Here is a 22630-nt window from a genome sequence, read left to right as displayed (position 1 = left end):
GCGACTGAATAGCAGGGTAATATCCTTCTCTCTCTTTGTGTGAGTCAGCACATTAGCTTTGACCCACTCCCCTTGCTCTTGTTTGGACCATGTGTCCCATAAACAGCTCTATTCAAATGGGGAAAATGTCATCAAAACAGGTAATCATAACTAAAGCAACGACTATGGCTTATTCCAAGAAAATCCTCTTTGCCAAAGCGCTGCTTTTGTGTGTGAACCTTTGAGATCCAGACCAATATCTTACCTTATAAAATGGAAACATTCAAGTTTGAGACCAAGAACATTTCCACAAAACATTCTGTGTACTTTCAGACAATGAAACAAACCCTGGCTTGAGTGAAACTTTGAGGACAAGAGTGTGTATAAGTGGGTTACCCTTCAGAAAGCATCTTTTTAATGCGCTCCTTCTCAGAAGACAGTGTGAAGTCTGCGCTTTGGCTGCGGAACATCTTGTCCTCAGGACCGTTCACACACATCACCGGCGGCGACTGGAGCTCATCACTGAGGTCCTAACACACAACACAACATAAATAATACACCTTAAACCAATACCAAAGGCAAAGTCCTGGGGGGTACAGTGCTGGTTCTCTTTCAGTCGGTCAACTCAGTACATCACATCTATGGGGAGTTCGCACGCGCTTGCACCCTTTACTGAAGAACATAAGAATCACGCCTGACAAGCCCAATGAACCCTGTGCCTCACCGGAAGCCCCGCCTTCCACAGGTGATAAACCCAAGGCACTGATTAATTCCTTAAATTCTTCCTCTCTTCACCTCGAGCTGAGCAGAACAATTTCACGCATTCTTTAAAATAAACATGGTAACGCGAAATCTATCAGGCTTTGCTCCAACTTAACTGTTCCACTTAAGGAGGGTGTGCTCATCCTTCTGGACGTTGTGTGTTAAAGCTTTGTAACTAGTTTTGTGATTCTGTTAGTTATTCTTCTGCTTGTTTAGCCTGGCTAACGCGACCAAAACGACGAAGGCTATACTCACGTTTTGTTCTGCGCGTTGCATGCTCCGACTGCCCCCACTCGGGTCAGCTTGTGTGCGAGACGAAGGGACGGTGTCAGTAACAGTGGTTTGCCCATGGCTGGCACTGTTCCCCTAGTCTATGGTGCATGCAGGTTCCCTTGGCAAACGTGGAATTCTGAGTTACGGGACCCGGGAATGAATTGGGGCTTTGGTCGGATCAAATGTCTTGTCTGCTTGGACTGAGGCATCCGAAAGCTGCCCTAGCTAAACCCGGTTGCTGTGTGCTCCATTACCTGCTAAGGTAGGCGACTTGAAGGGACAGGGCGGCCGGGTCGGTGCGCACTCCCTGCCGCCTGTGTCTGCCTTGGTCAGGCACCGTTTACCTCTCTATCTAGACTTGGTTATTCTAAACGGACCGTGCCACACATTTTTCTTTGGCTAACTCTGTGCTGGCAGCGGGCTTGGCTAGTGCTAGCATGCAGGGATAATGCCAGCTAGCTGGCTACTGGCTTAGCAAGACTGAGAAGCCGCATGGCTGACGTCGGCTAGCATACGGTACTGTGACAACAGTACGGCCATTGCTGGAGCTCCTGTGCCCATAAAAGGTTTGGGCTTCAGGCGGGCTATACAGTATCACGGAAGCACAACGTGCTCCCCAGGCACTCTCTGTCCACAAGTGGGCACCCCTCCCCCAAAGGTGGCTTATTACTGGGATTCATTGCTGATTCCTCCCTGTAGCTCACTGGTTCCTATGTGGTACTTAGTGATACAGGTTAGGCAATTGGCAATCATGCTATTAGCCCACACACAGTCTCTGTGGTTCATATGAACTCCAAGGTGAGCCGTCTGTCTCCTGCACAACACATTTAGTTCCTGGGAATTAGATTAAATTAGGAATCACCCTGTCTGTTATCACATATGGGGTCAGTTTTTCAGAGCTTTCTGTCCGTTTTCCAGCTGGGCTACAAAGTGTCACCGGTAGCTATGACTGGTGGGCATGATAACCTCCATGATACATTTCTTTCTGGGTTTATTTTTAATTTGTGCAGCCCCCACGCACCTAGTGCAATGAGAGGGGAGGTGGCACAGGCTGGGGTCCCCCCTTGCCCCCCTCCCCCAGATGTTCGCTCTGACAACAGTACCCCCAAGTGGAATGGCCAATCGGGGGTTTGTCACTGGTAGGCTAAGCACCGGAACCCAGAGTGGACCATGCTTTAGGCAAACATCGGCCCTTAAACACATTGTTTCTACCCCAAGTTCCATGGTGTTCACAGGTGTTGGGTCTTCCACATGTGAGCAGAATAAAAAATGAGTCCCTTACCCACAGTCAGACACTCAGTTGTCGAGAATGGTGGAAATGAAAAAAGACCCATATTCCCCCAGTCCACAAGGTGGTGTTCCACCCCTTCAGATTGCACTTTACAGGAGACTTGCTGTCTATGTCGACTAATGGCGCGCGTGCGCAGCGTCGTCCTGGAATATGCGAACAGTGACGTTGGGGTACAGGCTACAATTAGTTGTGCATCCCACTCGTTTTTGTCAGAGTGGTTCTTATGTCAGAGGCCCAGGACGGCTGGTACAGGTGGTATTTCCTGGTTCCCAGAAGGGATGGGAATTTGCGTCCTATTTTAGACCTGCGTGCCCTAAACAAGCACTTCAGGGTCTACAAATTCAGAATGCTCAGGAACAGCCGGTTATTACAGTCAGTGCGCCCGAGCGATTGGTTCACCTCCATTGACCTGAATGACGCATAATTTCACGTGGCCATATATCACAGGAAGTTCCTGAGGTTCCATTTTGAGGCTGTAGCGTACAAGTTTCTGGTCCTCCTTTCCGTGCGTTCCCTCTCGCTTAAAACTTTCACCAAAGTTGTGGATGTGGGTTTGGCACCTATGTGGTGTATGGGGCTGATGGTAGCAGAGTCGAGGGAGCAGGTTGTGTTACACACATCCATGCTGGTTTCCCATGTTCAGTCTCCGGGTTTCATAGTGAATCAAGAGAATAGCTGTTTAACTCCATCTCAGCGCATTCCATTTCTGGGTCTCGAGTTAGGCTCAGTCGAGAATCGTGCGTTCTTGTCCACGCAGAGGGAGGCCGGATTCTGATTTTGCTTGGCCCAATTTTGGCTAGGTCACACTATTATGGATGATTGCTTCTATGATAACCGTGGTCCCCCCGGGCTGTTGCGACCTCTCCGGTGGTAGACACCCGCTTGGACACATTTTGCCACCGAAACCGGTCACCCCATCATGCCTACAGGCGCTGGCTCAGAGTAGGGACCCATGGCTGTTGTTGCTGGGGACCTCCGTGGGTCGAGTTATATCCCGCAAGGTGATAAAGACAGACGCATCTCCCCGAGGGTGGGGTGCGCTGTGCGAGGGCAGTTCAATTCTGGGGTTGTGGACAGTGTCGCAAAACCCGGTGCACATCAATTACCTGGAGCTTTTGACAGTGTACATAGCACTCAAACGCTTTCTCACATTGTTGGCAGGCCGGCATATGCTGGTGAGGACCGACAGCAGGACAGTCGTGGCATACATCAACAGACAGGGAGGGGTGCCCTCTTATCCTTGGCTCGCTCCCAACTGCTGTGGAGCGCAGTGCACTTTCCCTCGCTCCGTGTGATTAATCTCCCCGAGCAGGGCCAACATTGATCTTTATGCATCGCGAGAAAACACACATTATTGGTTGTTTTTCTCAATAAAGGGACCTGAATGCTCCATTGGGAACAGATGCTCTTGCGCACCAGTGGCCTCGAACCTCCTTTACGTATTTCCCCCTGTGGACCTGATTCAGCCCACGATAGGGAGGGTGGGTCGTTGATCCTTATGGCTCCCGTTGGCCCAAACAACCCTGGTTCGTGGAAAACATTCGCCTTTAGGCGGGGACCCTTGGCAACTCCGGGTGCGCAGGGACCTGTTGTCCCAGGCGCAGGGACAGGTCTGGCACCCGCGGCCGGAGATTTGGAATCTGTGGGCTTGGCCCCTGAAAGGTCCAATCTGATGTCAAGGGGTTTACCTCTGAACGTTATTGCTACTATACCGTCCACAAGGGCACCCTCCCCGACAAGGTTGTATAGATATAAGTGGTGGGCGTTCAAGCTTTGGTGCCAAAATAAAGGAATTGTTCCTTTTCAGAGCTCTGTGGTGGACATTTTAATGTTCCTTAAGGGGCTTTCCGAGCAGGGCTGTTCATTCTCCACCCTGAAGGTGTTTATGGCAGCTATTTCAGCGTGCCATGTGGGATTTAATAGTGCCATTCCAGGGGTGTACGCCGTCTTAGGCTGGTTTCTAAACCTATTGCACCCACTCGGAATTTGGTTGTGCTGTATGAGGGCCCCCTTTGAACCAATGGGGTCTGTGGATCTCCACGTGTTATCCGTTCAGCCCTCCTGTACTCAGTTCACCCTTGGCGACTCTAAGGTGATGGTACGTCTTAATGCGGCCTTCGCCCCTAAGGTCATGACTATGTCCTACAGGTCTCTAGCTTTTTCCCTTTTCGCCTCCTCCGTTTGCGTCTGAGGAGCAGCGGAGGTTACATGCCCTGTGTCATTAGGCAGTGCACAGATTGCGCAATACCCGGGTACCGCAGGTTTTCCTGTCAGGTTGGAACTCTGGGTGGTCTGCCGAAGGCTGTTTCATATCCCCATAGCTTTGTTGTATCAAGTTGACCGACTGAAATGGAACGTAGTTATGACTATAACCTGTTTGACCCCGCACCGCCCAGTTCTGGCCTTGGTGAAAAGTGGTACTGAATTTAAGGAATGAATCCGTGCCTTGGGTTTATCACCTGTGGAAGACAGGGCTTCCGGTGAGGCACAGGGTTCATTGGGCTTGTCAGGCGTGATTCTAATGTTCTTCAGGGGGCGCTAGCGCACAAACTCCCCATAGCTGTGTTGTACCTCCATTCCCTCAATCAGGGAACAGTATTTAGTCTGTATGTTTTTGTTTATTCTTTCAACTTTCAAATGAGGGAATGGCCGACAGGGATGTAGCTCAGTTGGTAGAGCATGGCGTTTGCAACGCCAGGGTTGTGGGTTCGATTCGCACTCACTTAACTGTAAGTCGCTCTGGATAAGAGCGTCTGCTAAATGACTAAAATGTAAAATGTAATGTTGATGGAATACTCTCCTAACCCTCAGAAAACTGGACACTAATGTTTTTGCAACGTCCCATGAAACGTGGCTAGAACATTAATATTGTATATACTGAGAACATGGTAACCATGTTCTGTTTGACATCAAGGGAATTCTCTCCTAACTCTAAAACATGCTAAATAGGTTCTCAGGAGGTTTTCTGCTAAAAAAAAATTCAAACATCACAGGAACATTACAAAAACGTTCTCTCCCAAGAATTGTTAGCTGGGTTAAAAGGACATCAATTTCAGCAGCAAGAACAGTTTAAGGAGCAACTGTAATGTTCATCAAACTCTGAGTAACTCAACCTCACGAAGACACTAGATTTTCTGTTTGATTTACTATTCTTCGGTCATAGCAGAATGGTACCACAATTGGCCATTCTTAGACGTGAATGGTGAAGGTTGAAAATCAAACACACGAGACCTACCTGTGAGAACTGGAGAAAAGTCATCCGAAAGCAAGAGAATAAAGAACACACCAATTTAACATCCTTTATATCAGAGCATCTCATACTGTATATCAGGGGTTCCCTGGGGGTCCATGAAGGTACTGCAGGGGGTCCGCAGCCAGATCTCAAAAGATGACAAAAATACTGCATAGATACACACTGCATACTACTCACAGACAGCAAGCTAACACAAGCCAGCTAGAATCAAAGGAACATGAGGAAACATGGGTTGGCGTGTGTTAGGAACCCTTGTTTCAATCTGCCATCACATACATGCACACACTATATACCAGTCAAAGGTTGACACACCTACTCACACAAGGGTTTTTCTTTATTTTTACAATTTTTTACATTGTAGAATAATAGTGAAGACATCAAAACTATGAAATAACACATATGGAATCATGTAGTAACCAAAGAAGTGTTAAACAAACCAAAATAAATGTTATATTTGAGATTCTTCAAATAGCCACCCTTTGCCTTGATGACAGCTTTGCACACTTGGCATTCCCTCAACCAGCTTCATGAGATAGTCACCTGGAATGCATTTCAATTAACAGGTGTGCCTTTTTAAAAGTTAATTTGTGGAATTTCATTCACTCTTAATGCGTTTGAGCCAATCAGTTGTGTTGTGACAAGGTAGGGGGGGTATACAGAAGATAGCCCTATTTGGTAAAGTCCATATTATGGCAAGAACAGCTCAAATAAGCAAAGAGAAAAAACAGTCCATTCATTACTTTAAGACATGAAGGTCAGTCAATACGGAACATTTCAAGAACTTTTAAAGTTTCTTCAAGTGCAGTCGCAAAAACCATCAAGCGCTATGATGAAACTGGCTCTCATGAGGACCCCACAGGAATAGAAGACCCAGAGTTACCTCTTCTGCAAGGATAAGTTCATTACAGTTACCAGCCTCAGAAATTGCAGCCCAAATAAATGCTTCACAGAGTTCAAGTCACAGACACATCTCAACATCAACTGTTCAGAGGGGACTGTGTGAATCAGGCCTTCATGGTCGAATTGCTGCGAAGAAACCACTACTAAAGGACAACAATAATAAGAGGAGACTTGCTTGGGCCAAGAAACACGAGCAATGGACTTTAGACCTGTGGAAATGTGTCCAAATTGGAGATTTTTGGTTCCAACCGCTGTGGCTTTGTGAGACGCGGTGCGGGTGAACGGATGATCTCCACATGTGTATTTCCCACCGTAAAGCATGGAGGAGGTGGTGTTATGGTGTGGGGGTGCTTTGCTGGTGACACTGATTTATTTAGAATTCAAGGCACACTTAACCAGCTTGGCTACCACAGCATTCTGCAGTGATACGCCATCCAATCTGGTTTGGGCTTAGTGGGACTATCATTTGTTTTTCAAAAGGACAATGACCCAACACACCTCCAGGCTGTGTAAGGGCTATTTTACAAGAAGGAGAGTGAAGAATCTCAAATATAACATATATTTTGAATTGCTTAACACTTTTTTGGTTACTACATGATTCCATATGTGTTATTTTATAGTTTTGATGTCTTCACTATTATTCTACAAAAAAAATAAAGAAAAACCCTGGAATGAGTAGGTGTGTCCAAACTTTTGACTGGTATTGTGTGTGTGTGTGTGTGTGTGTGTGTGTGTGTGTGTGTGTGTGTGTGTATATACACACACACACACACATATATTTTCAAGGAATATTGTTAGCAACAGATCAAATTTCAGCCAAGGGATCCGTGGAATAAGTTTAGAGTGTGTAAATACAACACAATGTAATATTATTAATCACAATACTCCACCAATTATACATTTCTCAACATGTCTTGTATTCCTTGTAAAAAATAAATAACATAAATGCACTGTCATTTAAAGCTGGAATCCTTAATGGTAAAACTGACACATCGGTTTGTGAGAAGAAAGTAACAAAGAAGTTACTGCAAACACTGTTTTTACCCCTTGGACATCATTCCTCAGCTCTGCAACAATAACAACGGTGGTGGGGCAGTCAGATTCCATCTTTAAGCTTTAAAACTGACACATGGAAACATTTGTAGAATTGCAGGATATTAGCTTTAAAGCTGCAACAACAACAAAAAAACTCTGCCCCATGACAAAATGTATAGAATTACAGGAAATTTGCTTGAAAACTGCTAAATGTTCTCTCCGATGCCAAGAGGCTGGCCTTTAAAATGTTCCTTCCCGAGACTTGATTCGTCCAGCCATGCACTGCCGAAGTCATAGTAAAACTCCTTGTATGCCCTTTAAAATTTTTTTTTTATCTCACTCGAGTTGTGTTCTGATTACGAAGGAGTCCCTGATGAATTTGCTATCACAAAAGGGCTCCCAGGCCCCAAAACATTTGAGATCCCCTGCTGTATATTACACATTTTGTTAACATGTGACCACCATAACCAAAATAGCCTATTGATCAATGCAATTAAATCATTTCAGAGGCTTCTGCAGTGAGCAGACAGCCAGCCAGGCAGAGCACTGGGCTGCATGGGATAATTTTACCGTCGCCCTAGTTCTAATTTCCTCTCACTTTCCTCAGAGACAAATGACCCATCTCTTCTTCCTTCCCTTTTCTCTTTCGCAGCCCGCAGAAAGGCCCGGGAGATAGCAGTACCTCAATGTGTACTGCAGGAGTTCCACAGACTCTCAAAAGTTCCTCCTCAGAGGCTTTTCTCTTAAAAGCATTTGAAATGGTCGTGGAATAACTGAGCGCTATATAAAATTAAAATAAATCCCTAATGTATTTCTAAAAGGCACTGAGGCATTTTGTCTGAGCTCACCTGTGGAGCAGCAATGCTGAGGGCAGTGTTGGCCAACTCCATCTTATCCTGGGACTTTTCACATGCAAGACGGGCAGCCTCTTTCACCTCCTTAAACCGTTCAGAAAACTGAGGACGGGCAAGAGTGAAATGCATTTAGTTTGACATTGCAGTAAGCGTTGGATAATGTGCCTAAAATGATCATCGTACAAGATAAATTAGTTGTCCATAATTCAACAACTTCATTATTTTGTGACGCCAGACCCTTATGTGGTGGGAAGTTAGAAGATCTTCACCTGATGCAGCTGCTGCTCTGTAGCGAAGCCCAGGCCGTAGACCGTGTTGGCCCTGCTGTCCGCCCATTGGCCAAACTTCTGCGAGGTCCTGGTGAACGTCATGCTGGGTGTAATGGTGCAGTTGATTATGGCCTGCGGATAGAGGGAGGAGGACATGGAGGATGACATTACTTACTGCAGTAGTAGTTCCTCACCTCACCTGATGAACATCAAAATATATAATGTACAACAAATTATTCATGTTTGTGCCAAAGCGAGGACTTGTTTTCTCAGACTTTGAATAAAGAGAAGTGAAACATCTGGGATCATAACGGGAGCATCTGTTTGCCTTTTCAGAATATCCAAATAGATGGTTTCAAATGCGTTGTACAAACAGATGGTTATACACATAGGGCTGTGGCAATCACGGAAATTTCATCAGCCGGATATTGTCAAGAAAATAACTGTCGGTCTCACGGTAATTGAACGTTAATTAACATGAACACATTTAGCATCTCCTGGCTTCCACACATAGCCTACAAACCATTTAAAAAAGTATAATAAATCCATGTAATCTAGCCTACACCTTCACAATAAATCCATTATTTACTTTAGACAGGTCTAAAGAAACATGATATGAAGAAAATGTAGTCTATTTCAGAAGAAAAGAATAGCATACTCTGAGTTGTCCTTATGTTTGGTCCTGATGTGGCTATGCCAAATGGTTGTGGGCTACACTAGCTCATTTAGCCTACAAGATTTGCTTATAATTCCGTGGCATTATTTTATAGTATGAAGAATACAATTGAACAAAGCTGAATAAAATATAAATATTTTCTCCAAACGATTTGAGGGAGTGCGCACATGCGGCTATTCTGTGTTGAGCAGTTAAAGAAATACAGTGGGGAAAAAAGTATTTAGTCAGCCACCAATTGTGCAAGTTCTCCCACTTAAAAAGATGAGAGGCCTGTAATTTTCATCATAGGTACACGTGCAATTCGGATTTTTAATGATTTTTTTCCAGAAAATCACATTGTAGTATTTTTAATGAATTTATTTGCAAATTATGGTGGAAAATAAGTATTTGGTCACCTACAAACAAGCAAGATTTCTGGCTCTCACAGACCTGTAACTTCTTCTTTAAGAGGCTCCTCTGTCCTCCACTCGTTACCTGTATTAATGGCACCTGTTTGAACTTGTTATCAGTATAAAAGACACCTGTCCACAACCTCAAACAGTCACACTCCAAACTCCACTATGGCCAAGACCAAAGAGCTGTCAAAGGACACCAGAAACAAAATTGTAGACCTGCACCAGGCTGGGAAGACTGAATCTGCAATAGGTAAGCAGCTTGGTTTGAAGAAATCAACTGTGGGAGCAATTATTAGGAAATGGAAGACATACAAGACCACTGATAATCTCCCTCGATCTGGGGCTCCATGCAAGATCTCACCCCTTAGGGTCAAAATGATCACAAGAACGGTGAGCAAAAATCCCAGAACCACACGGGGGGACCTAGCGAATGACCTGCAGAGAGCTGGGACCAAAGTAACAAAGCCTACCATCAGTAATACACTACGCCGCCAGGGACTCAAATCCTGCAGTGCCAGACGTGTCCCCCTGCTTAAGCCAGTACATGTCCTGGCCCGTCTGAAGTTTGCTAGAGTGCATTTGGATGATCCAGAAGAGGATTGGGAGAATGTCATATGGTCAGATGAAACCAAAATATAACTTTTTGGTAATAACTCAACTCATCGTGTTTGGAGGACAAAGAATGCTGAGTTGCATCCAAAGAACACCATACCTACTGTGAAGCATGGGGGTGGAAACATCATGCTTTGGGGCTGTTTTTCTGCAAAGGGACCAGGACAACTGATCCGTGTAAAGGAAAGAATGAATGGGGCCATGTATCGTGAGATTTTGAGTGAAAACCTCCTTCCATCAGCAAGGGCATTGAAGATGAAACGTGGCTGGGTCTTTCAGCATGACAATGATCCAAAACACACCGCCCGGGCAACGAAGGAGTGGCTTCGTAAGAAGCATATCAAGGTCCTGGAGTGGCCTAGCCAATCTTCAGATTTCAACCCCATAGAAAATCTTTGGAGGGAGTTGAAAGTCCATGTTGCCCAGCGACAGCCCCAAAACATCACTGTTCTAGAGGAGATCTGCATGGAGGAATGGGCCAAAATACCAGCAACAGTGTGTGAAAACCTTGTGAAGACTTACAGAAAACGTTTGACCTGTGTCATTGCCAACAAAGGGTATATAACAAAGTATTGAGAAACTTTTGTTATTGACCAAATACTTATTTTCCACCATAATTTGCAAATAAATTCATAAAAAATCCTACAATGTGATTTTCTGGATTTTTTTTCTCATTTTGTCTGTCATAGTTGACGTGTACCTATGATGAAAATTACAGGCCTCTCATCTTTTTAAGTGGGAGAACATGCACAATTGGTGGCTGACTAAATACTTTTCCCCCCCACTGTATATGCTTAATTTAGAGTTATTCATGTAACTGTAGTTGTTCTACAAACGTTGGGCTATATGTTTAGATTTTTAATACATTGTAAGGCTGCATGATGAGACTAAAAAAGTCGCTTGAAAGGCATGAGCTCTGATTTGTTTAGTTTTTTTCACAGGCTGTACACACCAATAGTCTCTCATTCACAATTTGACAAGCAATTGATAATGCCTCAAATTTCACCGTGGCATCTCCTTTGTGGCCGTAAGGCACCCTAAAATAATCCATGCATTTTGCGTCCCGGAGTGCTGCATTGTACCCTTCTCCCTGAGTGTGCTGCGCAATCCGAAGCGTCTCTCACTCACACCACTCTCCATCACGTGATCAGGTCTTTCTCACAGGCTACAAGTGAAGACAGACACATCCGGGACGCAACTGCATGCGTCCTTATCCAATTCCAAGGTGCATTTTGAAGCACTAGCCTATGTTAATCTACTATCCCCCATAGTACAAAAGTCGACCTATTCTATTCTGTGCGAGAAATAAATATTCCAAACATAGTCTGGGACAGTTGTGGGATGCGATAGATCCTAAATTAATACAACCACTAGCATAAAAAAAACTTTGGGATGCAATGTGGTTGATGCAAAAGATCAGAACGTTTAGCTTAAAATGTTGATAAACTATTAGGCTATTTCTTCACATTATAAGTGCAGCAATGCGCACATGGTAGTAGGCTATAAGCGTGAATGTTCCATTAGCAGAAAACACCATTATCAAAAGTGACCGCAAATGCAATTATGCATGTAAGCTTTTATTATAAAGGTGCATTTTTATGGTGAAAATTATCTTCCCCAAACTTGAAACTCAAGCGCTGCTTATAAATGCCAGTTAGGCTCTACACCCCTTGTAAAGTGGATTAATGTGCTTAATTTTAAGAAGTTATTTGGCCACATTAGTTGTGATACAAACCTTATTAAAACATATAGGCCTATGGGCTAGGCTACATGAGGTGTGAGACTATAATTAGAACAAGTCGCAAAAAAAAAGGCATTGTTTCTTATGCTGGGCATCATTCACAAGTGATAATCGCAGTGCTAGCTGTGCCACTAGAGATCCTGGTTCGAATCCAGGCTCTGTCGTAGCCGGCCGTGACCGGGAGACCCATGGGGCGGCGCACAATTGGCCCAGCGTCGTCCAGGATAGGGGAGGGAATGGCCGGCAGGGATGTTCGTAGAGCATGACGTTTGCAACGCCAGGGTTGTGGGTTCGATTCCCGCGGGGGGCCAGTATGAAAAATAAAATAAAAATATGTATGCACTCACTAACTGTAAGTCGCTCTGGATAAGAGCTTCTGCTAAATGACTAAAATGTAAAATGTATAATATATAATTCACAAGTGATAGGCTAATATTGTGACCCATCAGACTATTATTGATTGAATCTTTACATATACTAAATAATATATGTGTGATATTTGTTTTGATTTAGAATGGACCTTTATCATGCACCAGTATCGAAACAGGGGCAGCGGGAAAAAATAGATGTCATCTACGCACTTAAATAGTGAATGGAGGACGCTTTTCCCCGTGGTTTATTTTCATGCCAGCCAGGTAGGCTATACTCCTGTTGTAAATATAAGCAATGTGCTTAATATTAGGAAAGCTGATGGGATCCTCCTCTTTTTATTAGCGGCCATCACTCTGTTTTCTCACGCAATTGCATAGCCTATAGAAATGTTGCGCAACAGGAGCTCATGGGCTCTCATTAAGTGTTTGATTAGATTTTTTGAACCATTTGCATTGATGTCAGAGTGATTAGAGGGACAATAGAGTGCTGAGTACCAGGCATTTAGCAAGTGTTGTAGGCTTCTAATGACCAGCAGCAGCATCAGAGCTTGGAGAGGCCTAATTACTGTGACTAAACGGTCACGTCGAATTTGACTGCCTTCATGACTCGTGACCACCAGTGTGGCGGTAATACGGTCACCAAAACATCCCTATATACACATCTTTTCTCTGTAAACTGTTAGCTCCTTTGGAAAGATCTTTTGAGCTTATTCTGATAACGTCCATCTTTCAGATTGGACCGTGGGTGCATGGCAATCAATGGTTTGCATTCAGGATGTAACAAACAAATGGCATTTATTTGACTGGCCTACCCTTTCAACAGATTAACAAACATTGCATCAGGCAGTGCAGGGAAGAGGCTACAGCCCCTCATTTGGTTTCACGTCACATGAGAAAACACATTAAGCAGACCTATTTATAAACTTCTGCATCAGCTACAGAATTACTATAATATAACTGACTAAAAACCCCAGAATCCAAGGGCAAGGGAAGCTTAAAGAAGAGGAGCTTTTTAAACAAACAATTACAAGAGTCAGGGGCAACATGTTTCACATGACATGGTACAAAAGATTACCACGTTGCCAGTCACAAGATGGGTGGAATTAGGTTGCTGACCACAGGATCTGCTGGGAATGGGGAATGTGGGTCAGACCAGAGGTGTTAAGAGGAGATCAGATAGATTACAGAGCGGCATAAGGAATCTAAATCCAAAGCTTGTGAGGAATAGGTGCATTGATCTTGTGAGCGCTGTTTGGTGACATTGAGTTTCTGTTCACATTCCCGTTCTTATTGACTCAACAATGGCTAAATTGGTTTTAAATTAATAAAAACCTACAACCACTGCTTTTATGTTTAGCATTGTGAACAACCAAGGTCTTTGGAGATGGAAGGATAAATAAGAGTACAGCAAAAAAACAGGCCAATGCTGATCTGCCACACATACCACACCCATCTTTAGCTACTCTCTTTGCCAAACTGTAAATTGCTATATTGGCTAGAAGCAAATGATTGTGAACTGAACGCACCTATGGAGACCATACAAAGTCCTACAAAAATCCCTCGAGAAGGATGTAAATCACAGCTTTCAACAAGAACACACGTTCACATACTCTAACTGTGGCCTGCATTCATGTTCCAGAGAGGCACTGTACAGGACAGCACAGCTGCCTGGCTCACCTTGGTACCGCCCACGCTGATGATGCGGTACACGTTCCTGTTGGCGTCGTAGAAGAAGGAGACGGTGACGGCATGCTTGCTGGCGGGGATCCAATTCCTCTTGGTGTTCGGGTCGATCTGGAACACATGGGCCCTGGCGCTGAAGATCGGCTGCTCCCTGGGGCAAGGAGTGGACATGAAGCTCAGCATGTGAAGACATATTGTGGCCAATAATGTTATATTCCTTAACGAGGCCCAGCAAATTAGAGTATTGTGAAGACTAATGAAAAGACAAGTTGACCAAGGCTCACAAATCAAGATTTTTCTGAATAATTATTTTCTTCTCAGTTGAAAATATTGAATGAACACGGTTCACTAAACAAATTGACAATTCATGCTTGTGGACAAATATCATATTCTAATCAAGACCTACTGTTCATTTTCTGATGAATAAGACATTTTTATTTGTGCTTTCGTGGAGGGAGAACAACCTCCTATTCCTCCCATAATGGGGCATAGCTCCCAAAGTTGACTGGCTGCCATAATGCTACAGATGTTGGCGTCAACTTTAGCAGCTACCCTCATTTGCCAGTGGTTGTGGTTGGCACAAGACCGTTGACTAAAAAGCTCTGAACCTTTGCAAAAGTCCCCTCCCAATCCTTGCTCCTGCCAGTGTGACCATGCTATGTATCCTAGATACGAGGTAAATATTTCAAAGCAACAATGCCACTGGTGTTCGAGTATGGTTTGGCAACTGTGGCATGGAAAATGTTAACCCAACCTAATCTGAATGACAGCAGTGGAAAGATCATACACAGAGCGGGAGTTAAAGTCCAGTTACTGTACAATGCAAATCAGACAAAGTGGAGAGGCTGTGCCTCCTCTACAGCCTTGGAAGACAACTAATCTCTGCAAGAGTAGCCTAAGTACCTTTTTTTCTTTCAATAACTTGTTGGTGGTATAGTCTGGCTAGGGCAATTAGTTAAGTGCTGTCCCTCTACCAAGTAGCCTACCAAATCATTGCTGTTTGAACTGCTGAATGCTCAGTACTTATGGCTGTGAAGTGTTGAAACATTGACTTGAACTGGTTTCAGGTCAATTTGAGTAGTAGCTTTGTGATAATTGGTGGGTGTGTCTGTTGGAGGGTATCTTCACCTATGCTAGGCAATCAACAATCAGTGCTGAGTCTCAGCCTATGTTGTCCTTCAGTCCCTACACTTTGTGACCCTGACGGAGACATGGATTACCCCAGAGAATACCGCTATTTCGTCTTCTGCCTATGTGTTCTCTCATAGTCCTAGAGCATCTGGTCGTGGCGATGGTGGGACAGGTATACTCATTTCTCCTAAGTTGAGATGTTTTATTTTCCCACTCACCTGTCCATCTCCTCATTTGAATTCCATGCTGCCACTGTCACTTGTCCACTCAAGCTTAACATTGTCGTCATCTATCTCCCACCAGAGGGGTATACTACAAAGCAGGATCAATAAATTAGCCAGCTAACTTGCATAAAATATTTTTTAAAACTAATTTTTTGAGAAAGATAAGCTTGAAATGGGCATGGTCCAATTGACTCAACAACCACAAGTTATCTGGCTAACTCATTGATTCTAGTATACAACTCTGGTGCCCTTGGAGAGTTCTTCAATGAGCTTGACACCTTGATAAACTAATTTCCTGACGATGGCTCGCCACTCATTGTACTGGGTGACTTCAACCTCCAGACGCCTGACTTCAATTAATTTATTTTCACTCCTTTACTCTTTTGACCTCACCCTTTCCCAGTCCCCTCCCACTCACAAGGCAGGCAATGTGCTTGACCTAATTTACTAGAGGCTGTTAGCCTACTAATCTCATTACAACCCCCCTCCATGTCTCTGATCACCCCATAAAAATAAAAAAAATCTCTCCTTCTCTCCTCCAACCCTACCTACCTAGTCCACCTAAACTCCCCAGATGGTTATGTACCGTTGCATTCTTCGCCCTCTCTCTTCCACCACTCTCTCCTCGTCTATCCTATCATCTCTCCCTTCTGCTAAATCCTTTTCCTTCCGGTCTCCTGATCCTGCCTCTTTGACCTTAGTCTCCTCCCTTTCCGCATCCTATGACTCTCACTGTACCCTTTCCTCCCGGCTGGCTCAGCCCTCTCCTCCTGCTCGGCCCTCCCCTCCTGCTCCATGGCGGAGTGACTGCGGGCAGCTGAGCAAAAATGGAGGAAAACTAAATTTCCAGAGGACCAATCATCCTTCCACTGATAGAAAGTTTCTGCCTCTAACCCTGGGAAAATCTTTTCTACCTTCTCCCTTCTTAATCATCCACCACCTCCCCCTCCCTCTCTGCAAATGACTTTGTCAACCACTTTGAAAGAAAGGTTGACAACATCCACTCAGCCTACTGAGTCCACTGGTCCCAATTACACAGAACTACCCTATGCCTTTTGACCTCTTTCTACCCTCTCTCTCCAGATGAAATCCTGTGACCAGTGATGTCCAGCCGCCCAACAACCTTCCCACTCGACCCCATCCCCTCCTCTAGACCATCTCTGGAGACCTTCTCCCATTCTTCACTTCCCTCATCTCTGACCATTGGCTCAAGGCTTCAAGATGGCCAGAGTCACTTCCCTCCTCAAGAAACCAACACTTGACCCCTCTGACTAAAGACCAGTATCCCTTCTTTCTTTGCTTTCCAAAACACTTCAGCGTGCGGTCTATGACCAACTCTCGTTTTCTCTCTCAGAACGACCTTCTTGACCCTAACCAGTCAAGCTTTAAGATGGCTCACTCAACCGAGACCACTCTCCTCTGTGTCATGGAGGCTCTCCGCTCTGCCAAAGCTGACTCGCTCTCCTCTATTCTCATCCTCCTTGATCTATCCGCTGCCATCAATATCATGAACCATCAGATCCTCGCCAGCATTTCAGGACTGGGTGTCTCAGGCTCTGTACACTCCTGGATTGCATCCTACCTGGTAGGTTGCTTGAACTAGGTGATGTGGAGAGGATGTATGTCCGCAACACATGCTCTCACTATTGGTGTCCCCCAGGGCTCGTTTCTAGGCCCTCGCTCCTCTTTTCTCTATACACCAAGTCACGGCTTGGTGTATACCCCACTTTGCCATACCCGAGGTTTAGCTAAACCGATGCCACTGTGTTCATCCTTCCCAAGTTATCCCATGTCACCCTGCTCCTCTGTACCCTCCACTGGCTTCCAGTCGAAGCTTGCATCCACTTCAAGACCCTGGTGCTTGTCTATGGAGCAGCAAGGGGAACTGCCCCTCCATACCTTCAGGCTATGCTCAAATCCTACACCCAAACCGAGCACTCCGTTCTGCCACCTCTGGTCTCTTGGCCCTCCTACCCCTACAGGGGTCAGCTCCCGCTCAACCCAGTCAAAACTCTCCTGTCCAAGCTTCCCCCTATCCCTGACCATCTTCCAAAAACGTCTGAAACCCTACCTCTTTAAACATTTTACATTTTAGTCATTTAGCAGACGCTCTTATCCAGAGCGACTTACAGTTAAGTGAGTGCATACATTTTCATACTGGTCCCCCGTGGGAAACGAACCCACAACCCTGGCATTGCAAGCGCCATGCTCTACCAACTGAGCTACAGGGGACTGTATGCTATAAGTAAATTGAATCTATCACAAATATCAACTAGATAATTTAAGACATGGCAAATACCAGGTCACTGTGCGCATTGAATGCTATAAGCAAAAAATAAATCTACCACAAATATCAACTAGAGAATTGATGGATGATTTAAGACATGGCAAATACCAGGTCAATGTGCACATTGTATCCAAATTAACTCTAGTCTGACCTCTTCAGTGATGGAGGTAAGCAGACACAGGATCAGATTTCAGTTAATGGCCTTTGAATCTTTGCTCTGATTCTATGTGCCAGGATCTCTAAATCTCATGAGTTTTGGTGTAAATTAGTTTAGGCCTACCATTTTAACCGCAAGAATCCCAAGTATACGAAAACAATTAGCTTACAATGACAACTATTGGTTGCTAGCCTGCGTTATTACTTTCCATGTCAAGACTTTTCTTCACATTAACCCTCCTGCTAATAAGAACTATCACCATCAAAGCAGATCCACAGACTTCTCTCCCCCGGGCTTGCGGACCATGTTTGGCAAGCTCCCTGATAAAACCCTGGGCTGCAATTCTCTGTCTCATCACACAGTAATATCACTCTTGTCAGCTGATCTCATGCTTAATAACCAGCTTCTATAAGGCTGGCAGTCACCCAAGGCTCAGACAGACACTGATCAGAGGGTTGGCCAGGCAGGGGACGGGAGCAGTGCTGTGGAACAGAGTCAGACAGATATTGCCGAACTCGGTAGCCTCTCACTTTGAGACATGGAAATTCAACGACTACCATGTTGGCACCAAAGCTTCCCAATTATTAGTTTACATATGATGCAATTGATTGACATTCTGGGTTAGATTGTTATTCTCATGGAGCATTTGGTGCCGATGTTAGGGAAGGTTTGTTAGCCCAACTTTGACCAGGCAAGGGAAGTTATCCTCTATGGGGATTGAGCTTCACCCACCATCCATCTGATTGGTCCTTTGGTCAGTTGGGTTTTTCCTCACGCCTCTATTATCATAGGGAACAACTTTACTGGATCACTGGATCCTGGCTCCGCAGGGATCACCCCAATGCAATGAGATCACCTTGCAGAGCCTGAGCCACCGGGACGCCAGGGAGCCATCGGCGCTGCCTCTTTTACTTCCACACACATTCCCCTAGTACCAAGGAGGTGTAGCCCTATGAGAGACCTAAGCGCTTGCATCAGGCACAACCCAGATGTTTCAGTGTTTTAGACGATTGTCTCTCTGTTGGAGCTAACTGGATAACAGATCTCTTCAGAGGATCCACTATTCATCATTCATGTTCAACAGATGGACATGGCTTAGTTGGCTGTGTGTACATATGCTGCACAGACCCACACAAACTCTCTCTCTCTCACACACACACACACACACAGTATGTGCACAGTTGCGCGCGCACACACACAGTCAGGGTTCGAATTATACACAGGCTCCTGGTGGTGCCCAACATTTATATTTTAATTGTTATAGGGGGCCCTATTATGGAGTTCTCAGCACCCCCTAACCCCCCCTATAATTTGAACCCTGTACACGGTTAGAAAATATTGATTGGTTTCATTACATATCCTCTGGCTGTTAAATAGGTGAGCTGAATTCCACCAGGATAGACATAGGGAGAAGAATCAGATTTCAGATAATGAAAAACAACATTCTGGTGATGGAAATTCCACAACAATGCTTTTCTATATCTATTACGGATAACAACTACTTTAATTAATGTTCTCTTTTTGTAGAATGTTAGCACTCACACTATCAGTTCTAACTGTTTCTTGGCATATTATTACAGTTGATTCCTCTACACACCGTAAACAGAATAATTTACATGGACGCTTTTCTAGAGGAGATTCTGGGGCATACTGTGCTGCTGGGTGAGTACTTCTCTCCCTGAATGAGTACAGCAATAATAGGCCAACAGTGGCCTTAGTAGAGCAATTACAGAAATGTACTGCTCAAATAAGTTAGTGCTGGTCTCTGCAGTATCACTAACATAATGTGAGATAAACAGATAAACAGCACAAACACTAACTGGTTTACTTTGTAAATCAAGTTTGAAACCACTTATCAATATAGCATCAATAAACATTGAAGCTAGTGCGATATTCTCAGATGCAAATCAACATCACTCCAAAACTTGTAAATGTAATTCCAGAGCCATTCTACCTACTTGCTTTATGATCAAACATTTGCGCACTATTATACTACTACTCCATAGGACACAAGAGAAGACTCTCTCTTGTCCTGTTGAAGCAGAGGTCCTGTAAGAATCATAGGCATCCCAAGGTCATTACACCAATACTTTTACTGACAACTGTCAAATGTTGGGATTGATCTCTTAATTTGGACTTTGTGGTCATTATGCCACCACTGGAACAAGGACACAGACAGGCAACAGGGGCTATTGAGTAGGTGTTCAGGAGAGGATATCATCTCTGATGTAAAATAAATCTAATATAACAGCAACTTACCTTTCTCGATGGTGTGGATACATCTTATTAGGCAGGAGAGGTGTTCTTTCTGTGGAAGAAGGAAGTTAACACACTGATTAATGTTAAAATAGTTTGCACATCAAGATGATGTTTTCAACAACAAAAAAATAGACAACTGCACTAGAAGAAATATGACCGGAAAAACAGTGAAGTTTGTTCTATTTATCAATAGCCTTTCAATTTATAGATCAAGGTATGTACCCCAATATTAAAACGCATTTTCCCGACCATTGAAATATTGACCTGACTGACTGCAACATAACCTAAACTTTTCTCTCATAGGGAATTTACCAGCGTCAAATGCAATAAGTCAGTGAGTTGAATAGTTACACGAAACACTTACCTCATTTCGTTGTAAAATATTAATGAGATGTATTGATCCAGGTGTAATGTGGGCTCATTTATGTTTTAGAATATTGGAGCTGAAATCCTTCCTCTTATGTGTCCGGATACGGATGCTTTCCAATTTACCACCGGAATTTCACTGCTAAGGAAAAGACTTGGCTGTTAATAGGCTACTGTGGACATTAGCTGTCAATAAAATGATATGCGCCCTGTCCCTTCACTTTAAAACGCTTACCACGACGTTGGACATCGATGCCATTACTAAACTGGAGCAACGTGTATCAGTGGCCACAGTCCGGGCGGTCCATCATCTGTATATTTCTCAGATTTTCTTCTCTTTGGCTGCACTTCAGTAACCTTGTTGTAGCGCAGTGCCCCGCGAAGATCTGGTTGTAGGCTATATTCCTCTTGAAGGCGCAATATAAGTCGCAAGCGTGCAGTGTTATGCACTGGTAGGCTACAAAGTATCCCTTGGTGCAAGCTACTTTTTTATTGGTTACATTTCATATCGTCAAAAGCCTCGCGCGGTGCAGCGCTTCATGGTAACGATTTCCTACAGTTGTGTTTACAACCCGTCTATATACCACCACCTGCTGGTTACAGTTTGGTGGGTCAAATTCCATTTAATTTTATACTGACAAAACTCATGCAGTAAGCTACTTCACTGTTGACCATTAGCAAATAAATAAGGCCTTGTAAACACTAATTAAGGCCATACAGTATTTTATTTTCACATACCTCACATTAAAACAAATTCCTTAACAATGATAGGCTAACGAGGACACAGTTCTGAAGTCCGCACCATGTAGGCCTAAACTTGAGATTTAGGTCCCGCACTTGCCTATGGGGCCCAGATGTCAAGTCTATAAAGCTCAGCGCTACTAGTAGTTGAGTTAATCATCATTCCAGTGATTAGTTAAGTGAAATCTTCACTTAAAATGAGTGAAAAGAAGCAACCTTTATTTTTCAAAGATGTTACAAGGATGATATTTGAGTGAGCGTCACAGATGACCAAATAACTACATAATCATATTCAAACAACATGGAGAAAGAAATATCACTTCACTCACTTCAACGCAAAACCCTCTCTGAGGCAAATAAATTGTTTGCTCATCTTCAAATATAGTTCAAAGGAACATTTGCAGTGCACTGATATTTAATCTACTTGCATTTCATACCCTCCCCATTTAGTTGCAGCAACATTTCATTTCTCTTAAGTAGTTCCCCCTTTGAAATTATAGGCCGATTTCATAAAGGAACAACAAAAATACATGAATGTTTAGTGATGAAACCTGCCAATTGATGGTTACTATTGAATGGCACACACAGTCAGATACGGATAGTTGTCACGGAAAACAACACATTTTCATAATTTATCTGAGGGAAGGGGTTAATGTCCCTAAGATACGGATATCAGCAGATATTTTTGTAAGTACAAACACATTTAGTCAGAATGGGTGGCATCTTAAACATAGAAACGTCTTTCCACAGCTGTTCATAACAGACAATGTTTAACCACGTCACTAGCATACAAATATGACTTCTGAAAATCGTAGCCTCTCACACGATTCAGCAAAATTACATGACAATTGTCAAATGACACTCAATTATCACAAACATGAAAGGAAGGGTACCATAATTAATGAGTGATGGTTTCACACATTTCATAATTTCAGAGTGATACATCTCAGACCTAAAACTAACATGGCAGCAGTGCTTGACTTTGGTAGGAGCTCACCGGAGCGTAGTACCGGCACCTACAATGTTCTACTCCTTGTGCTGCTGTACCTCTTATAGAATATTAGCGCAAAAGTATTGTGGAGCTCCTGCTAGGCTTGGGCGATGTACTGTCTATACCGTATACCAAGGTATTTCGAAATACACAGTATGATTTTCAATACCATTAAAAAAACGGTTTTGAAAAAACAGTATGGGGGGGTTTGTTGTGGTTATGGTTCTTTTTAAATAGCGCCTCTTGTATGCACTTCCGGTAGTACCGTATACCCCGGTATGGTACAGAAACGGTATGAAAATCTGGATACCGCCCAACCCTAGAACCTGCACCTAAATATAAACACTACCAGCACACAAAATGAGTACCAGCACCTATTT

At 43.9% G+C, this 22630-nt stretch overlaps 1 protein-coding gene across 3 annotated transcripts in view; it reads right to left on the bottom strand.

The window, feature by feature from the left end:
* LOC121535062 (homer protein homolog 3-like) overlaps positions 1–21000 on the bottom strand; it is a 31323-nt gene extending 10323 nt beyond the window's left edge. The window contains exons 1-8 of one of the 3 annotated variants that reach the window (XM_041841754.2): positions 20754–21000; positions 20517–20660; positions 20153–20201; positions 14089–14245; positions 8617–8748; positions 8342–8449; positions 5541–5549; positions 376–509 (exon numbers count right to left, since the gene is read on the bottom strand). In XM_041841754.2, coding sequence (XP_041697688.1) covers positions 376–509; positions 5541–5549; positions 8342–8449; positions 8617–8748; positions 14089–14245; positions 20153–20175 — 563 coding nt within the window. In that variant the 5' untranslated portion in view covers positions 20176–20201; positions 20517–20660; positions 20754–21000. The remainder of the gene's footprint in view (positions 1–375; positions 510–5540; positions 5550–8341; positions 8450–8616; positions 8749–14088; positions 14246–20152; positions 20202–20516; positions 20661–20753) is intronic. The other 2 variants (XM_041841755.2, XM_041841756.2) reach the window with 2 other exon arrangements.
* Positions 21001–22630: the final 1630 nt, after the last annotated feature.

This window comes from Coregonus clupeaformis, chromosome 21, assembly GCF_020615455.1.
Source record: "Coregonus clupeaformis isolate EN_2021a chromosome 21, ASM2061545v1, whole genome shotgun sequence".
NCBI classification, from domain to species: domain Eukaryota; kingdom Metazoa; phylum Chordata; class Actinopteri; order Salmoniformes; family Salmonidae; genus Coregonus; species Coregonus clupeaformis.
The sequence above is the reverse complement of the archived record's forward strand: the minus strand, read 5'-3'. Positions and strand labels throughout refer to the sequence as shown.